The following is a 19,535-nucleotide window of genomic DNA, read 5'->3' on the forward strand; positions in this document are numbered from 1 at the left end:
GGTGGGCATCAGGAAGTTGGGAGACCTGTTTATTGACGGGAGGTTCGCGAGCCTTGGTGAACTGGAGGAGAAGTTTGAGCTCCCCCCAGGGAATATGTTCAGGTACCTTCAGGTCAAGGCGTTTGCTAGGCGACAGGTGGAGGGGTTCCCTTTGCTGCCCCCGCGGGGGGTAAGAGATAGGGTGCTTTCGGGGGTGTGGGTCGGGGATGGGAAGGTGTCTGACATCTACCAGGTAATGCAGGAGGTGGGGGAGGAGTCGGTAGAGGGGCTGAAGGCTAAGTGGGAGGTGGAGCTAGGGGAGCAGATTGAGGAGGGGACATGGGCGGACGCCCTGGAGAGGATGAACTCCTCCTCTTCATGTGCAGAGGCTTAGTCTCATCCAGTTCAAGGTGCTGCACCGGGCCCACATGTCCAGATCAAGGATGAGTAGGTTCTTTGGGGGCGAAGGCAGGTGCGTCAGGTGTTCGGGGAGTCCAGCGAACCATGCCCATATGTTCTGGGCATGCCCGACACTGGAGGAGTTCTGGAAGGGGGTGGCGGGGACGGTGTCGAGGGTGGTGGGATCCAGGGTCAAGCCAGGCTGGGGACTCGTGATATTTGGGGTTGGGGTGGAGCCGGGAGTGCAGGAGGCGAAAGATGGCTTGGCCTTTGCGTCCCTAGTAGCCCGGCGGAGGATCTTGCTGCAGTGGAAAGATGCGAGACCCCCGAGTGTGGAGACCTGGATTAATGACATGGCGGGATTCATTAAGTTGGAGAGGGTTAAGTTCGCCCTGAGGGGGTCGGTACAAGGGTTCTTTAGGAGGTGGCAACCTTTCCTCGACTTTCTGGCTCAACGATAACGTACTAGGTCAGCAGCAGCAGCAACCTGGGGGGGGGTTAGGGGGATAGCGTTTAAGTTAATTTGCTTATTGTTAATTTATTCTGTTGTTTATTGGGGTTGGGGGAGGGTTTGTTATATGCGTTGTTACAGGTGCCGCGGGGGGGGGGGTTATTATTATTATTGTTTTGTTGATAGATATTTATCAAAAAATTCCAATAAAAGTTATTTTTTAAAAATAAGTGTAGTGCCCAGGATTATCAATATACATCAGCTGAGGCCTAACCAGTAAGGTAAGAAGTTCAAGTACAATCTCTTTGCTCCGACTTTCGATGACTCTAAAAGCACAAGTAACCAACATGTTTTAGCTACATTATCAATTTACCACATTACGATTTGCATATGTGGACAGCAAGGACTCTGCTCAATTTATATTAGTTTTTCCATATTAGCCCTCCCAAAATGTTTTTACTTCACACTCTCCTCTGTTCATTTCTATCTGCCATCCTATGCTCATTTCATCAAATGTGCATCCGATTTTCTTTTAAAAATCAGCACTGAAATTGGCTGGTCGCTGGAACAAGCTGGTCACTCACCTTTTGTATCAAGGTGAAGAGATGGTTCAGTTGATCATAATTAAATTTGGCAGCAGCAGCAGCAATAATAGTGTGAATATTTTCAATGACAGTCGAAGATTGTCCTGACTTAATACAAAACAACGCTATTAGGATTTAAATTACATGGTCTTCAAGTTACATTACATCTGTCTGAAACACAACACATCTGTACTTCACTAACATAATCATCACTCGCACCTCCCACCCTTCCCCACTCAAAATACCATCTTACTATTACCACAAAAAAGGACCCTGAAATTTTAAAACACCTCACTTAAATTAAACATGCTACCATTCATATACATTTCAGACATTAAATTACTACTTCAAATAACTTTTAATATTATCCACAAAATAAATTAAGTGCAATATAGTGTCTTCAAAGCAGCCTTGCTGACTCAACTCTGAGAAGAAGTGTGATAATTGTTATGCAGTGTTCTCAAAATGTCTGAAAAGTTAGGTTAGGAATTAAATGCACGAAAAACAAAATTTATTTTCCTGAAAACCAGTTGTAATATGCAAATCAATGCCAGTTTTACTTAGTACCTGAATGCGCCAAATTTTGGTAAGTTCATCCATAGAGAGTTTACTGCCCAGCAGTTCAATAATTCCCTTTATTCTATCACAGTACTGTGCTTGATCAATGTTCCCTGTAGAAGTTAAGAAAAAACATGAGGTTTTCTGAATGTAGCACAGAAAAGGAATTCTCAAAATGAGCATGCCCAGGGCAGCAGATTGGCACAGTGGTTGGCACTGCTGCCTCACAGCGCCGAGGTCCCAGGTTCGATCCCGGCTCCAGGTCACTATCCGTGTGGAGTTTGTACATTCTTCCCGTGCTTGCGTGGGTTTCTCCCCCACAACCCAAAGATGTGCAGGGCAGGTGGATTGGCCACGCTAAACTGCCCCTTCATTGAAGAAAATGAATTGGGTAGTCCAAATTTATTTTTTTTTTAAATAAAAAAAAATAGCATGCCCAAATAGAGCAAGTCACAAGATAGAATGTACTCTGGGTGCAGGATTTCCATGCCCACCATCAACAGTTGCTCTCCAACACCATTACCTGTGGAGTTGGCCACGTCTTGAAGGACACATCTGCCAAACTGGACTTGTGGCAGGTGATGGGAGAACAAACACATGGGAAAAAGCTACTTTATTTTGTCTGCCCCAATCTACCTGTCACAGATGTATCTACCATGACAATAGCGATAGGAGTGAACACCACATAGACTATGTTGAAACAAAGTCCTTCACATGGTGGACACTACCACCACACTCCACAGGATTGATTCAGAATAGATCTAACAATAGGGCAACCATGAGGCACTACCAACAGCACAATGATATTCAACCATAATCTGCAATGCCATGGCCCAGCATATCACTTCAATTTTGAAATGAAAATCCTCACGAGTAGTTGTGTTATGTGAACGAAATGACATGCACCACTGGAAAATAAAAGATGGATTTTAATTGGTATCTTTAGCAATGCTACCATGCTGCTGCTGATATGTAGATATGTATAGGTACAATGTGTGCTTAGGTATTGTAGGAGCAATCTGACTCTGTGGTACAAAGCTGTAAGTTAAATAGGTTTTTAAGTTTCCATTTTTGATTCAAATTAATACCGAATTTGCCGGTACTAGCTAGTGAATCAGTGTTTTTGAAAATATTTACTGTTAACAGTTAAAGATTGGTATCTTAGATTCTAGAGATTTAGTTGATTTTACAAAAATGGCCAATTTTAAATATCCAGCAACGAGACTGAAGATACGTTAAATTGCAATAATAATTTGCAGTCCATTCACAATTCAATCAGAAAATGGACACCCCGAAGTGAATGAGTGTGTACAAATCCAAAAGCAAATCATCTCCAGTTAAGGTCTCACTACTATAGCTGCGACACGGATTGGTGCAATGCCTGCACATCATGAACTCTAAATCACACACTGTTAGTATCCTCTCAAATCTACTGTACCTTCAAGTGCTATTGACAGTACGGAATTTTCTACCAGCCAGTCCAACAACCTGTCTGTATCAATGGCATTTTTCACAGATTTGGATAAGGTACTGTCTTCAATCAGTTTGGTAACCTGAGGAATAAGATGGAAATATTCTGGTTATTTCTGTATGAACTTCTCACCAAAGAAATTCTACCTTGTTTTTGACAGTAGGGGAAATAAATTAATCTATACTGTACTACAAGATGAAAACAAAATATACATGTACACTATTTCATTACAATTTAACTTCAGATTTGTGAACATGAATCTAGATTAAATTTAATGGGTGGAAACTGCCAATGATCCTTTTGAATGTTAACCCAGTCATTTCCTATTGGAACATAAAAATGTTGATATAAACTAAAAGAACATTTAAAAAAAACAATGTGAAGACAAATCAGCCAATTCAACTCATTCCAAGCCTCTTTCAGAAGCACACTGACCTACTTACACCTCAATGACAAGCTTGAATCTCTCTTCTGGCTATAAAGTCTGTCAATTTCACTTTTAGCAGTTTCAACACTATATTGGCAGTCTATTCCAAAATGACCAAATTGCTAGTGGAAAGCAATTACTAGAGCAGCACCGCCTCTATAATTAACAACTCTCGATTTCGTACAAACTGTTCCATATCCACCCCATTGATTTCCTTCTCGTGTGTGCAACATACTGGTAATCTGTGCATATTTAATTATTCATGAAGAATTTATGTTTACAGGGAAATCTTTAGTGTCAACCATCTCTGAACAGAAACATTAAAGTATCAGTACAAATTGCACATAGTTTGTAATTCAGAGTCAAATTGAATTGCTGAATTCCAACCACCATTTCAACCCATTTGTTTACCAGCCTCTTCGGTCTATAATGTAATCCATTTATAAATCAGCCCTCTACTTTACCATTAATTTCATGATAAAACTTCACTTTAATCAGTTCTAACACGTTTATTAATGAAAATATGAGTACAGTAAATCCCACTGGATAACCTTCATCGGCTAATTCAATTATCTTGTCAAAGAATAATAGCAGGTTGACGATATGGCTCGTCTCTAAAATGATGACAACTTTATCATGTAGCAAAATATCAATTTACAATGTGCTGAAAAAGCAGGAATACTGGTGGCTGCTGTCAGTACATAAAATACAACTTCATACAACCTTCCTTTGAAGATTAGCATGCAGTTAACATGTGCCATGAGAACATAATAGGATCTGGAGCATGCTATTCGGCTCATCGGGCCTGCTCTGCTATTCAGCAAGATCATGGGTAATTTTCTATCTCAATTTCATGCTTCCACGCTATCCCATATCCCTTAATTCTCTGACTACCAAAAAATATATTGACCTCCAAAATGAATATGCTTGATGGCTGAGCATTCATAGCTCACTGGGGTAGAAACTCTAACTTACCTTTTGCGTGAAGACCTTTTTCACCTCAGTCATAAATGGCTGACCCTTTAGCTTCAGACTGAGACACCGTGTTTGAGATCCTCTAGTCGGGGATGCATTTTCCCAACACATATCCTGTCAAGATCCTCCAGAATTTCATAGAATTCAGTTGGATCACCTGTCGTGCTTCTGAACTCCAGGGAATATAGACTAAAACTACGTAGTCTCTCATAATACAATCCCTTTCATCCCAAGAACCAATCTATTGAATGCCTCTAGGGCAAGTATGTTCTTCCCTCAATATGCAGGGATATGCAGGCCTAAACTGCACAGTACTCCAGGTGTGCTCTCACCAATGCCCTGTATAACTGTAGGAAGACCTTTTCACTCTTGCAAGCTCCAATCCCTTTGTAAGAATAACTAACATACCAGTTGGTTTTCCAATTGCATGCAGTACCTGCATGCTAACTTTCCTGTCCTTGTACATGAATTACAATGCCCCTCTGAATGAAAACATTTCCCAATCTCTCACCATTCCAAAAACAATTCTGCTTTTCGGACTTTTCCTACCAAAATGATCTACACACTTTGCCACATAATATCCCAACTGCCATGATCTTGCTCACTCACCCAATTTGTCTACAGCTCCCTTATCACTTACTGTCGCACCTTAACTTCGTAAAGTAATTATTGATGATCAATAGTTCACAATCTCAGGTAATTCCTGTATCCTGTTCACTAATCTTGTAATAGTCAAAACTATAGATCCACCCCCACCACGACCCAAAATCAATTAACTTACTTCTTTCAATGAATTCATTTTTGCGCTGAAGTGGGGAGTTTTCAACATACGCAGGAGTATATCCAGACGGAGGTCATCCACCACCGTTACCAACTCTGGCTGAAACCGCATGCACAATAACTTGATGGCAGATAGGAGCTCTGGAATGGTCACAAGTTTCTGGATTGGACAGGAGACAGGAATTTAAAAGATGTTTACAATTTAAAAAACAAGGACTAGAAATGACGTATAAAGTAACATGCAAGTTAAGTCAAGACAAGTGAAGGCAGACACTCTCTCGTCTTTGGGCACTACACCATTAGTGGCACCATTCTAATCTCAGGGACACTTCTGACTAACCAGTTAACTTATACCAAGTGCTGCATGGGGAAACTGAACTAGGTTGCATTTAGGCATTAAGACGTAATGTCACTGCTCTCAGAGCAGCTTCAGCATGATCAATATGGATGAGCTTCACAAATAAGAGCTTGTATTTATAAAGCGCTTTTAATGTAATAGGATTCTACAAAGTGTTTCACAGGAGCAATATAAAACAAAACTTAACGTTGATTTTCAAAGTTAGAGCAGATGAGAGAGAGAGATAGAGAAACAGAGGTTCAAGGAAGGAATTCCAAAGTTTAGGGCCATGGCAGCCGAAGAAATAGCCACCAATCATGGAATGATTAATATCTGGAATGCATAAGAAACCAGATTAAGAGGAGTGCAGATATCTCAGAGGGTTGCGTGGCTAGAGGAGATTACAAAAGGTAGGGGCAGCAAAGTAGGAATTTGAAAACAAAATGAGAATTTTTAATTCAGGCATTGTTTAACTGAGAGTTAATGTAGGTCAATGGGTGAAATGGACTTGGTGCAAGTTAGGATTTAGGCAGCTGAGGATTTTGATGGAGGTCAGCCAGAAGTGCATTCTAGTAGTCAAGTTTAGAGGTGACAAAGACATGGGTGTGGGTTTCAGCAGCTGAGAGTAGGGGTATGCATTATTCCAAATTTGTGGAAATGCCTCACGGTTCAAGAAGAAAATCCAGATTCTTTAACGCTTCAGAAAAAAAAGTAAGACCAAGGAGATAGAACACTTGTTTTAATGAAGGCAACTCAAAAAAATCTAATGAAGTTATCTAAAGATGTTACCTTGTCTTTCAGATCTTTTTCTTCTAAACTTTGCACGTATCGAATCATTTTATCAATGACTGGGTCCAGCATGGGCTGTGAAACAAAAATAAACCAAAACAATGATGTAACATTTTATTTCAAGTCCACTACATCTACTTTGGAACAAATATTATTGGGCTGAAAAATTCTTACAAAATTATCTTTGTGTAACGTGGATGCAGTCTTCATTTGCTACTAGTCAATTTCTATCTTAGACTTAAGTATTCTACTGAAAATCTCACAAATCACACAATCTCATTGCATGCTTACCTGTACTACTGTGGGATTTAGATATTCTGCACATACTCCCAAAGGCTGCACTAGTGCAGACACAGCCTAAAGGAAAGATACAATAAAGGTTTAAACCAGAAGTCGGTCCTGTTGTAACCAACTAGATTTATGCATTGCAATTTGGTCTGTAGTTTCCATCATTTTAACAATTAGAAGTAATGGAAAGTAAAGGAAAAAGACAAAAATCAATCAAATAATTTTCCCTTCAGATAGCAATTTGCTCGGAATTGTAGCTCTGTGGTAGACCCAGTTGCAATGCAAAATATGAAGCAATACACAACATTTTGCATTCATCCATACCACCCAAGTTACTGTATTTATTTGCACTGGATAAAGAAAGTCCAATGCACAGGGTTTGTCAAGTGGCCACTTTCAAAGCCGCGTTCTACAAGATGGTGGCACAGTGTTACAAAAGGACAACTATCCAAATAATAAATCAATCATACACTACCTACCACAATAAGGGATGGGGACTTTAAAAATTGACAAACTGCAATTAAAATATGCTTGTTTTAAGTGCACCCAAATTACCTACAACATTGTTTTGAAAGTAATTACTTACTGCAGTTTCTATATCCTCTGCGCCAAGTTTCAGCTGAATTCCCGAAAATCCACCCATTTCTCCAAACTGGAAAACAAAATAGCTAATTTGATGACAATTGTTTCAGAACACAACTGCATTAAACAAAGTTCAATTAGAGTAGAGCTGCTAGATGGAAACCAATTTCTTTAATTAACCAACCACATATTGTACTTTAGCATTTCCTGGGAGTAATTTACATGGCTATTAGACACTCAATTAGTTAAGACACCACATTTCTGTTGGATGCTTTACAAGAGTTGTACTTTCCAATGCCTTTGTCATTAAGGTTGAAGTTCTTCTGTGGAGTTCCAAGCCAGATGACATAAATAAATGTTATACATAGGTATGACCCTGAAGTTTATAACATGGGTAAAGTGTAAGGGAGAAGACAACAAGATAACAACAGGCTTTACTGAGAAGTTAGTTCTGTCAAGGTGTGAACTCAAAACTCCTGTGTCTTGGAACACAGGGCCTCTTAAGGGCCTCACGGTAGCATGGTGGTTAGCATCAATGCTTCACAGCTCCAGGGTCCCAGGTTCGGTTCCCGGCTGGGTCACTGTCTGTGTGGAGTCTGCACGTCCTCCCCGTGTGTGCGTGGGTTTCCTCCGGGTGCTCCGGTTTCCTCCCACAGTCCAAAGATGTGCGGGTTAGGTGGATTGGCCATGCTAAATTGCCCATAGTGTAAGGTTAATGGGGGGATTGTTGGGTTACGGGTATACGGGTTACGTGGGTTTAAGTAGGGTGATCATTGCTCGACACAACATCGAGGGCCGAAGGGCCTGTTCTGTGCTGTACTGTTCTATGTTCTATGGAACAGTCCAAGGATATGAAAACCTCCAAAACCTACTGACAGTGGGTACATATGGCGTTAAGACTTTGATTGGTCCAGTCAAAATTTCCCTAAACGCAACTCTGAAACTTAGCTTACCCAACAATTATGAGTACTGGATTAACCGTGAAAACCATTGAGCTCTGCTAACCCGATGCGGAGTCCTGTGTGAGGCTGCCAGATGCCAACATACACTTGATAAACATACCAGGGCTGCTTTATCAAGTGTAAAGAGGAGATAATTCAATATCAATCATTGCTGACATTTCCAACATACAGTGCTGCTGGACTGAATGCTGATCAATTTTTAAATGTTTTGCACATATCTACGGGCATAGAACCACAGCATGCAGCGACTGAGATAGGCTGAGACTTACAATCAGAACATAGTGCTAGGCGGTTACTCAGTGACCAAGTATTGTTAATAGGAATTTTTGTAAATGCATACATAACCATTTGAATTGTTCACACTATCACCAGTGAACAGGTTAAAAATCACAACATTTTGGAAAGGATGGTAGAGTTCTTGGTTGGATTCAGGAGAGATTGATCAGAATGGTTCCAGGGATGAGGGATTTTAGTTACAAAGTTGGAGACGCTGGGGTTGTTCTCCTTGGAGCAAAGTTGTTGGTTGTTTAATTGAACCTCTTTATTTGCATCAAGCATTTAATAATAATAATCTTTATTATTGTGACAAGTAAGTTTACATTAATACTGCAATTAAATTACTGTGAAAATCTCCTAGTCGCCACACTCCAGCGCCTGTTCGAGTACACAGAGGGAGAATTCAGAATGTCCAATTCACCTAACAGCATGTCTTTCGGGACTTGTGGGAGGAAACCGGAGCACCCGGAGGAAACCGACACAGACACAGGGAGAACATGCAGACTCCACACAGTGACCCAAGCCGAGAATCGAACCTGGGACCCTGTTGCTGTGAAACAACAGTCTAACCACTGTGCTACCGTGCCACCCATTTTGACCAACATCCAATTTTTCATGGGCATCTGAGAACTAATGATCTAAGTGCCAACACTAAATGACCAGAACTAGAGGAAAGAAATGTATTGGCACTAAGTTTAGTTAATAGCTTGGGCTCAGGTGCTAGTTGGAAGCCCATTCATTGAGTCACCATCAATATTTCAGATTCCATTGATTTAGGTAATAACTTCCTTAGCTCAATCCATTAACAGCCAGCCCTGCAAAACTCTGAGAGCAAGCCTCAAGCACAACCGTAGGTAAGAGTGATGATCCATTGCTGAAAATTCTTATTCATATTTTGAGTAGGGATTGGAAACAAAATATGAAGAATTATGAAGACCTTTAATGTCCATCTGAAGAAGGATAAATCTCATTTTAACTGGCTATACTTAACCCACTGCAAAGTAACCCTGTAGCAAATCATAAAGCAAATTGCTTGTTTGAAAACTGCGAGTTAATCATCAGAATTCATTCAGAGAATATTTTGTGCATAAGACTACTAGTTTAGGTTGACTTCCGGTTGCGGCTATGACCAGCTAAGTCGCACATTTGGCAGCTCCTGCGACAAAGGTGTTTAAGGGCCGATTGGAGGGCCCCGACGGTACTGTAAAGACGAATCCCGGTGGGGGAAGGCTCCCTGAGGAGAGTGAGACCAACTTTATGGTCGGTACTCGGAGTGGGGCGACAAAAAAAGCGGCAGCAGCTCCCCGAAAAAAGCGGGGGAAGAGGACCAAAATGGCGGCCGGTGGCGCACTAGAAGATTGGAGAAAATGGGCGGAGGAGCAGCAGGCCGCTCTCCTCCGGTGTTTTACGGAGCTGAAAGTGGAACTCTTAGAGTCTATGAACGCAACGACCACAAGGCTGATGGGGGCCCAGGCGACCCAAGAGGCGTCGATAAGAGAGCTGCAGCAGGAGATGACTGCAAGGGAGGAGGAGGCCACGGTCCTCGTGGGAAAGGTGGAGGTGCACGAGGCACTCCACCTGAAATGGCAGAGCCGCTTTGAGGAGCTGGACACTCGAATGAGGCGGAAGAACTTGAGGATCCTGGGCCTAGCAGAAGGCCTGGAGGGGCCTGATCTCCCGAAATATGTAGCGGAGATGCTGAGCTCCCTGATGGGAGAGGGGGCCGGTCCATCGCCCCTGGAGCTGGAAGAAGCATATCGGGTCATGGCTAGGCGGCCTAGGGCGAACGAGCCCCCGAGGGCGGTGCTGGTGCGATTCCAGCGTTTCTGTGATCGGGAGAAAGTGCTGAGGTGGGCCAAGAGGGAGAAAAGCAGCAAATGGGAGAATTCGACGGTGCGGATATATCAGGACTGGAGTGCGGAGGTGGCAAAGCGGCGGGCCCGGTTTAACCGGACGAAGGCGGTGCTGCACGCAAAGAGGATCAAGTTCGGAATGCTGCAGCCAGCGCGCTTGTGGGTCACCTACAAGGACCAGCACCATTACTTTGAGACCCCAGAGGAGGCATGGACTTTTGTTCGGGAGGAAAAGCTGGACCTGAACTAGAACTTGGGAACGCCGGCGGTCGAGGCCGCCCGAGTACCCTTGACTGATCAAGTGGCCCATGTCTTTCTTAGGCCAGGTCGGAACTTGGTTAAAGTTGATGGATCGTTTGGTTTCTTTGAAACTTGTGTTATGGGGGGTTTCTTTGTTCCTTTTTGTGTGTCTCTTCCCGTTGCCAACTTCCCTTAATTATTGTTGTTGTAGGGGGGGCTTTTTTACTGTTTTTTGATCTGTTCTTTAAGGGTTATGGTTACTGTTCTGTTCGATGGAGGGTGATGGTTAAATACGTTATTATTGGGTAGTTATTTAGTTATGCAGGCATAGTTATGTATTTATGTATTTATTTGAGATTTGTTATTTATATTGTTATATTGTTAAGTTGGGGAGGCGGGACGGGGGGGGTGCAAGTTGGTTATGCGTGTTTTCTTTTTCTCTTTTTTCTTCCTCTCGTTTTAAGGGGGCTTTTTATGGGCTTGGATGGGGACGGGGGTGGAATTGAAGATGGCGGGGTAGGGTGTGGCCGGGCGAAAGCGCGGGCTTTCCACTGTTTCCCGCGCGCGGGGCGGAGGAAGGGGGAGGAGAGAAGAGTGGGGTGTGGCCAGCAATGGCGGCTTTTCCCGCGCTGAAGCGGGGTCAGAGAGGGATGGCAAGGGGGGGGAGGCCCCTCCCCCCCACATCGGGAGGAGTCGGAGTGTGGCGGGGCAGCCGGGTCAGCGAAAACCAGCTGACTCTCGGGAGTACGATGGTGGATACACCGCGGCTAGGAGGGGTCCTAGCCAGGGGGGGGGGGGGGGGGGGGGGGGAAGGGGGGTTAGGGGGGGATACCGGGTTGCTGCTGGAAAGGCCGAGGACGGGAAGGGAAGAACGGGAGGAGAGAGGGGGGGGGCCATCGCCATGGGGAACGGGTCAGAAGGGGAGGGTCGACCCGGGGCGAACAGGGGACAGGACATGGCTAATAGACAGGGGAAAGGGACGGGTCGCTCCGCGACCCGGTTGATTACTTGGAACGTGAGGGGGCTGAATGGGCCGGTCAAGAGATCAAGGGTTTTTTCACACCTAAAGGGACTGCAGGCGGATGTGGCAATGTTGCAGGAGACTCACTTGAGAGTAGTAGACCAGGTACGCCTGAGAAGGGGGTGGGTGGGACAGGTGTTCCACTCAGGCTTGGACGCAAAGAACCGGGGGGTGGCGATTTTGGTGGGAAAGAGGGTGTCGTTCGTGGCGGCGCAGGTGGTAGCAGATAAGGAGGGTAGGTACGTGATGGTGAAGGGTAGGCTGCAGGGAGAGAATGTGGTGCTGGTGAATGTGTATGCCCCGAATTGGGATGACGCGGGTTTTATGAGGCGCCTGTTGGGCCTCATTCCGGGTCTGGAGGCAGGGGGCCTGATCATGGGGGGGACTTCAATACAGTGCTCGACCCTGGGCTGGACAGATCGAGTTCCAGGACGAATAGGAGGCCGGCAGCGGCAGAGGTGCTAAGGGGGTTCATGGAGCAGATGGGGGGGGTAGACCCTTGGAGATTTGGCAGGCCAAGGGCGAGGGAGTATTCTTTTTTCTCCCAAGTCCACAGGGTGTACTCCAGAATAGACTTTTTTGTACTGAGCAGGGGGCTGATTTCGAGAGTGCAGGACACGGAGTACTCGGCCATTGCGATTTCGGACCATGCACCACACTGGGTAGAGGTAGAACTGGGGGAAGCACGGGACCAGCGCCCGTTGTGGCGCCTGGATGTGGGGCTGCTGGCGGACGATGAGGTGTGCGGAAGGGTCCGGGAGGGCATTGAGAGATATCTGGGCACGAACGACACGGGCGAGGTGAAGGTGGGGGTAGTCTGGGAGGCCCTGAAAGCAGTGATCAGAGGAGAGCTGATCTCCATAAGGGCACACAGAGAAAGGAAGGAGAGGCAGGAGAGGGAGAGACTGGTGGGGGAACTTATAGAAGTGGACAGGAGATATGCGGAGACACCAGAGGAGGGGCTGTTGAGGGAGCGGCGCAGTTTACAGGCCCAGTTTGACCTACTGACCACTAGGAAGGCGGAGACGCAATGGAGAAGGGCACAGGGCGCGGTCTATGAGTACGGGGAAAAGGCGAGCAGGATGCTAGCACACCAGCTGCGCAAGCGAGATGCAGCCAGAGAGATTGGGGGAGTGAGAGAGAAGGGAGGGAACGTAGTGCAGAAGGGGCAAGAGGTGAACGGGGTCTTCAGGGATTTCTACAGGGAATTGTACCGGTCTGAGCCGCCCAGGAGGAGGGGGGGAATGGAGAACTTCCTCGATAGATTGAGGTTCCCAAAGGTCCAGGAGGAACGGGTGGAGGGGCTGGGGGCGCCGATAGAGCTGCAGGAGCTAGTTAAAGGGATAGGCCAGATGCAGGCGGGGAAGGCGCCGGGGCCGGATGGGTTCCCGGTGGAATTTTATAAGAAGTATGTGGACTTGGTGGGTCCAGTGCTGGTGCGAGCCTTCAATGAGGCGCGAGAGGGGGGGGTTCTGCCCCCGACAATGTCACAGGCCCTGATCTCCTTGATCCTGAAGCGGGACAAAGACCCTGTACAGTGCGGGTCCTACAGGCCTATCTCCCTCTTGAATGTAGATGCCAAACTGTTGGCAAAGGTCCTGGCAACCAGAATAGAGGATTGTGTGCCAGGGGTAATCCATGAGGACCAGACGGGGTTCGTAAAGGGACGACAACTTAACACAAATGTCCGGAGACTGTTGAATGTGATTATGATGCCAGCAGTGGAGGGGGAGGCTGAGATAGTGGTAGCACTGGATGCGGAGAAGGCATTCGATAGGGTGGAGTGGGAATACCTGTGGGAGACGCTGGAACGGTTTGGGTTTGGGGAGGGATTTATCAAGTGGGTGAAGCTGCTGTATTCGGCCCCGATGGCGAGTGTGGTTACAAACGGGAGGAGGTCAGAGTATTTTGGGCTCCATCGAGGTACCAGGCAGGGATGCCCCCTATCCCCCTTACTATTTGCATTAGCGATCGAATCGTTGGCGATGGCACTGAGGGGTTCAGGGGGGTGGAGAGGACTGACAAGGGGAGGGGAGGAACATCGGGTATCACTCTATGCGGATGATTTGTTGTTATATGTGGCGGACCCGGAAGGGGGAATGCCGGAGGTAATGGAAATACTAGCGGAGTTTGGGGACTTTTCGGGATATAAATTAAATGTGGGTAAAAGTGAGGTCTTTGTGATACACCCGGGAGATCAGGGGGAGGGAATTGGGCGGCTCCCGTTTAAGAGAGCAGTAAAGAGCTTCAGGTACTTGGGGGTGCAGGTGGCAAGGAACTGGGGGACCCTCCACAAGCTGAACTTTTCAAGGCTGGTGGAGCAGATGGAGGAGGAGTTCAAGAGGTGGGACATGGTACCGCTGTCGCTAGCAGGGAGGGTGCAGTCAGTCAAAATGACGGTCCTCCCGAGGTTCTTGTTTCTGTTCCAGTGCTTGCCCATCTTTCTCCCCAGGGCCTTCTTCAAGAAGGTAACTAGCAGCATTATGGGCTATGTGTGGGCACATGGCACCCCTAGAGTGAGAAGGATTTTCTTGGAACGGAGTAGGGACAGTGGAGGATTAGCGCTACCCAATCTTTCCGGATACTACTGGGCGGCGAACGCATCGATGGTGCGCAAGTGGGTGATGGAGGGGGAGGGGGCAGCTTGGAAACGTATGGAGAGGGCGTCCTGCGGCAATACAAGCCTGGGGGCGCTAGTAACGGCACCATGGCCGCTCCCCCCCACAAGGTATACCACGAGTCTGGTAGTGGCGGCCACCCTTAAAATCTGGGGGCAGTGGAGGCGACACAGGGGGGAAGTGGGGGGTCTGATGGCGGCGCCACTGAGAGGGAACCACAGATTTGTCCCGGGGAACACTGGCGGGGGATTCCAGAGCTGGCACAGGGCGGGCATCAGGCAACTGAGGGACATGTTCATAGAGGGGAGGTTTGCGAGCCTGGGAGAGCTGGAGGAGAAATTTGAGCTCCCCCCGGGGAACACGTTTAGATACCTGCAGGTGAAGGCATTTGCCAGACGACAGGTGGAAGGATTTCCCTTGCTTCCCGATAGAGGGGTGAGTGATAGGGTGCTGTCAGGGGTCTGGGTCGGAGAAGGGAAGGTCTCGGACATCTACAAAATAATGCAGGAGGTGGAGGAGGTATCGATAGAGGAGCTGAAAGACAAGTGGGAAGCGGAGCTGGGAGAGCAGATAGAAGATGGGACATGGGCGGATGCCTTAGAGAGGGTCAATTCGTCGTCGTCGTGCGCAAGGTTGGGCCTCATCCAATTTAAGGTGCTGCACAGAGCCCATATGACGGGGACTAGGATGAGTCGGTTCTTCGGGGGTGAGGACAGGTGTGTTAGGTGTTCGGGAAGCCCTGCGAACCATGTACATATGTTCTGGATGTGCCCGGCACTGGAAGAGTTCTGGGAGGGGGTGGCGGGGACGGTATCGAGAGTGGTGGGAACCAGGGTCAAACCAGGGTGGGGGCTAGCGATTTTTGGGGTTGGGGTGGAGCCAGGAGTACAGGAGGCAGGGGAGGCCGGAATATTGGCCTTTGCGTCCTTGGTAGCTCGGAGAAGGATCTTGATTCAGTGGAGGGACACAAGGCCACCAAGTGTTAACACCTGGTTAAACGACATGGCAAGCTTCATCCAATTGGAAAGAATCAAATTCGCCCTGAGAGGGCCGGTACAGGGGTTCTTCCGGCGGTGGCAGCCCTTCCTTGACTTTCTGGATCAGAGATAGGAACTGGAGGCCGAAACAGCAGCAACCCGGGGAGAAAGGGGGGGGGAAGGGAGGGGGGGGGGATAGCAACGAAGGGAGCACGTCAGCGGGGGGTCGCGGGCAATGACTGCCCGAGGCCATCGGCAGAAAGGGAGAAACGGTTTGGTTGCTAGACTGGTAGCGCGCGGGGGGGGGGGGGGGGGGGGGGGGGGGGGGGGGGGGCGCGCGGGGGAGGGCGTGGGGAGGATTTTCCAGGGGGGATTTGTTGTGTTATAATTTAAAATGTAGTAGGGGTAAATGTTTGTATCAAAAAATTTCAATAAAAATTATTTTAAAAAAAAAAGACTACTAGTTTAGCCAGCCTCACCCTTTCAATGTTATCTATGGGTTAACATAGATAACCCATGTTATCTATTGCAATGAGCTTTGAAAAATAGTAGTGAGGGTATCTACTATTGCCAAAGTCAATTCTATTCCCTTGAAAGAAACTTTTTAAAGAGTTTTCAAGAGCCTTGTTTACCTTAATTTTCATAAAGCTTTGCACTATTGCATGGCCAGGAGCAAAGAGCAGAGATAATGGATAGCTCTTTCAAAGAGCTGGCACAGGCACACCCAGCCCAATGGCTTCCTTCTCAAAAGGTCTCAATGTTTCTATTCCATCATTGTGTTCCTAAAATGTTTCTAGTCTTCACCTTTTACACACAAAAGCAAATAAAACAATGTAGAAATTCTGCCACCGCCCTCTCCTTGATACCACCTTCACATTGCCCCTGCCAGAGTCCAAAGTTCTGCACCTTTCCCTGCAATATTTATTATACAAGAATAAACACTGCAATGAGATGACTGGATTATTTACAATACATGTACAAGGGTACATTATCCTTTAGGTTCATTTGCAACCTAACAAGTACATATGGGGATAAAAGTGAGGTGGGTAGAGAGGGGATGGGATGGTGCAAAATAGTGGAGTACCTACCCGATTAACCAGATCTATGAGCCATCCATGAGGTTCCTGCAAGATCAAAGATAAAAGCAAAATTATTGCTGTAAACAATTATAATCAACTAAACCCAGGACATAACTGTACGACCAAATGAGAACAGCAACTCACTATCTATACCACCTAGAATGATAAGGACAGCAGGCTTGTCAGAATACTATCACCTGCAAATTCCCCTCCAAGTCACACATCACTTTGACTGAGAAACGTATAGTCTTCCTTTCGGTCCCTGGGCCAAAATTCAGAAACTCCTCCCCAGCAACACTGTGGGAATGCCTTCACACTGCATGAAGTGGAAGAAAGTGGCTCACCACCAGCTCCTCAAGAGCAGTAAGGATGGGTGAAATATGCTGGTCTTTTCAGTAGTGCAGAGACCCGCAAGTAAATGGAACAAAGAAAAATCAGGGCTAGCCAGCAATGGAAAACAAATATTCCTTCATGGGCTACTAAATGAACCTTTGCTGTAATGTATCACATATGCTCAACTTCAAGAGCCTTTTCCCATGGGTAATTAGTAATCTCTATTATTTAATTCTTTTATGTATGGCAGTGTTTATTTGACACCAAGGGATCCGTTGTAAGGTGGAAACAATACAGAGACACATTTCACCAAACAATACCAGAAATAAATAACCTGCAAGCCCTCAGGCAGTGGTTGGATTCCAAACATACCTATACAATACTTCTGAATTTGGAGGTGCAGTACGAAAACAGACAGCAGTCGAGTAATTGTTCACACATTATACAGTATAAGGCAATTAGAATAAGCAGCAGTCCATGACAGTTTACAATTAGCTAAAGAACATTAAAATACAGTGGCCCAGATTTTGCAACTGGCAGCAAAGCAGCGGCACTTACCACCAACCTCAAAGAAAGTCATCCACAACATCTAACATTTGCTGTTGTATGGATTTCACCTTTCCTAAGGCTAATTTGAAACTGGGGCCAAATCAAAGAGCTCTCCTGGCATTCAGCAACAGTAATGTCACCAACAAGTGTACACAGCTAGTCACACTATATAATTATGACAGCAAGCCAGGAAGCTAAAAAGCACTGATTATCATTTACCTTTTATTATTTTTTTTAAAGCATGCAATAAAGATTGAGACATTCCTGTCAAAAGTAGAGGTTAAAAAATGTCTTTACAAAAGGTATTTGTTGCATTAGAAACTATGGAATCATCATAGGGGAGAAATTTGATATTACACAAAAATAACATTAGTTTTTCAGTGCTAGGGAGGTTATTCAACAGAATTATGAACTCAATACACCATTAAAATCTAGGTACACTTCATCAGCAAGGTGTAACATGAAGGTATGGAATTTTAGCTTCTACACTAACATACAAATTAGAGTAAGAAGTCTCAGGTGAGGAAGGAGCAGTGCTCCAAAAGCTAGCAATTTGAAACAAGCCTGTTGGGACTTTAACCTGGTGTTGTAAGACTTCTTACTCTGTTCACCCTAGTCCAATGCTGGCAGCTCCACATCATACAAATTAGAAGCAGGAATAAGTAATTCAGCCTCTTGAGCCAGCTCCACCATTCAATAAGATCATGGCTGATCTGATCGTGGCCTCAACTACACATTCCACCCACCCTCAATAACCTTTGACTCTCTAGTCAGTCAAAAACGTATCTACCTCTGCCTTAAAAATATTCAATGACCCCATCATGTTGCCTGGAATGGAGAGTAGGTCTTATGAGGAAAGGTTGAGGGTGCTAGGCCTTTTCTCATTAGAACGGAGAAGGACGAGGGGCGACTTGATAGAGGTTTATAAGATGATCAGGGGAATAGATAGAGTAGATAGTCAGAGACTTTTTCCCCGGGTGGAACACACCATTACAAGGGGACATAAATTTAAGATAAATGGTGGAAGATATAGAGGGGATGTCAGAGGTAGGTTCTTTACCCAGAGAGTAGTGGGGGCATGGAATGCACTGCCTGTGGTAGTAGTTGAGTCGGAAAATTTATGGACCTTCAAACGGCTATTGGATAGGTACTTGGATTAGGGTAGAATAAGGGAGTGTAGGTTAACTTCTTAAGGGCAGCACGGTAGCATTGTGGATAGCACAATTGCTTCGCAGCTCCAGGGTCCCAAGTTCGATTTCGACTTGGGTCACTGTCTGTGTGGAGTCTGCACATCCTCCCCGTGACTGCGTGGGTTTCCTCCGGGTACTCCGGTTTCCTCCCACAGTCCAAAGATGTGCAGGTTGGGTGGATTGGCCATGACAAATTGTCCAAAATTCTATGATTAACCTAGGACAAAAGTTCGGCGCAACATCGTGGGCCGAAGGGCCTGTTCTGTGCTGTATTTCTCTATCTATCTCTGCCATTTTCTGGAGAAGCGTTCCAAAGACTCGAGACCCTCTGAAAGAAACAAATCCTCATCTCAATCTTAAACGAGACCCTTAATTTTAAACATTATCCCCAAGTTTTAGTCTCTCCTATAAGGGGGAAACATCCTTTCAGTATCCACCTTGTCGAGTGTCCTCAGGATCTTACATATATCAATAAGATCACCGTTAATTCTTCCAAATGCCATAGGTTACAGGCCCATTCTTTCCTCATAAGATATCAATCAGTAACAGTACCAGTCAGCTGTAGCCTCAAGTTCACATGTGCTGCAATGTGGACTTAGAGATATACTTTCCTGCTCTCATTCCAAGTCTCTTGACATTATTTCTATACTGACAGTTTCAGAAAAACTATGTATGAAAAGTAGAAGCATGCCTTGTCTGCAGAGAGGAGGGACACAGTGCTGTGTGTGTTGGAATGGTGGACATTTTGGAGGTACACTACAATATTCAGTCCTGCCGATGTCTTCAATTTGGGATAATAGAAGGCCTACAAGTCAAA

The 19,535-nt window shown here is 45.8% G+C and overlaps 1 protein-coding gene across 3 annotated transcripts in view; it reads right to left on the reverse strand.

Annotated features, from left to right (window-relative positions):
- usp24 (ubiquitin specific peptidase 24) overlaps nt 1–19,535 on the reverse strand; it is a 200,945-nt gene that overhangs the window by 137,726 nt on the left and 43,684 nt on the right. For all 3 annotated transcript variants that reach the window (XR_005460306.1, XM_038794055.1, XM_038794056.1), the window contains exons 6-13: nt 16,656–16,691; nt 7,625–7,690; nt 7,042–7,107; nt 6,751–6,825; nt 5,626–5,784; nt 3,410–3,524; nt 1,981–2,084; nt 1,414–1,521 (exon numbers count right to left, since the gene is read on the reverse strand). Coding sequence is in view for 2 of the 3 variants with exons in the window: in XM_038794055.1 (XP_038649983.1) it covers nt 1,414–1,521; nt 1,981–2,084; nt 3,410–3,524; nt 5,626–5,784; nt 6,751–6,825; nt 7,042–7,107; nt 7,625–7,690; nt 16,656–16,691 (729 nt within the window). In the remaining variant the exon portion in view is untranslated. The remainder of the gene's footprint in view (nt 1–1,413; nt 1,522–1,980; nt 2,085–3,409; nt 3,525–5,625; nt 5,785–6,750; nt 6,826–7,041; nt 7,108–7,624; nt 7,691–16,655; nt 16,692–19,535) is intronic.

This window comes from Scyliorhinus canicula, chromosome 4, assembly GCF_902713615.1.
Source record: "Scyliorhinus canicula chromosome 4, sScyCan1.1, whole genome shotgun sequence".
NCBI lineage: Eukaryota > Metazoa > Chordata > Chondrichthyes > Carcharhiniformes > Scyliorhinidae > Scyliorhinus > Scyliorhinus canicula.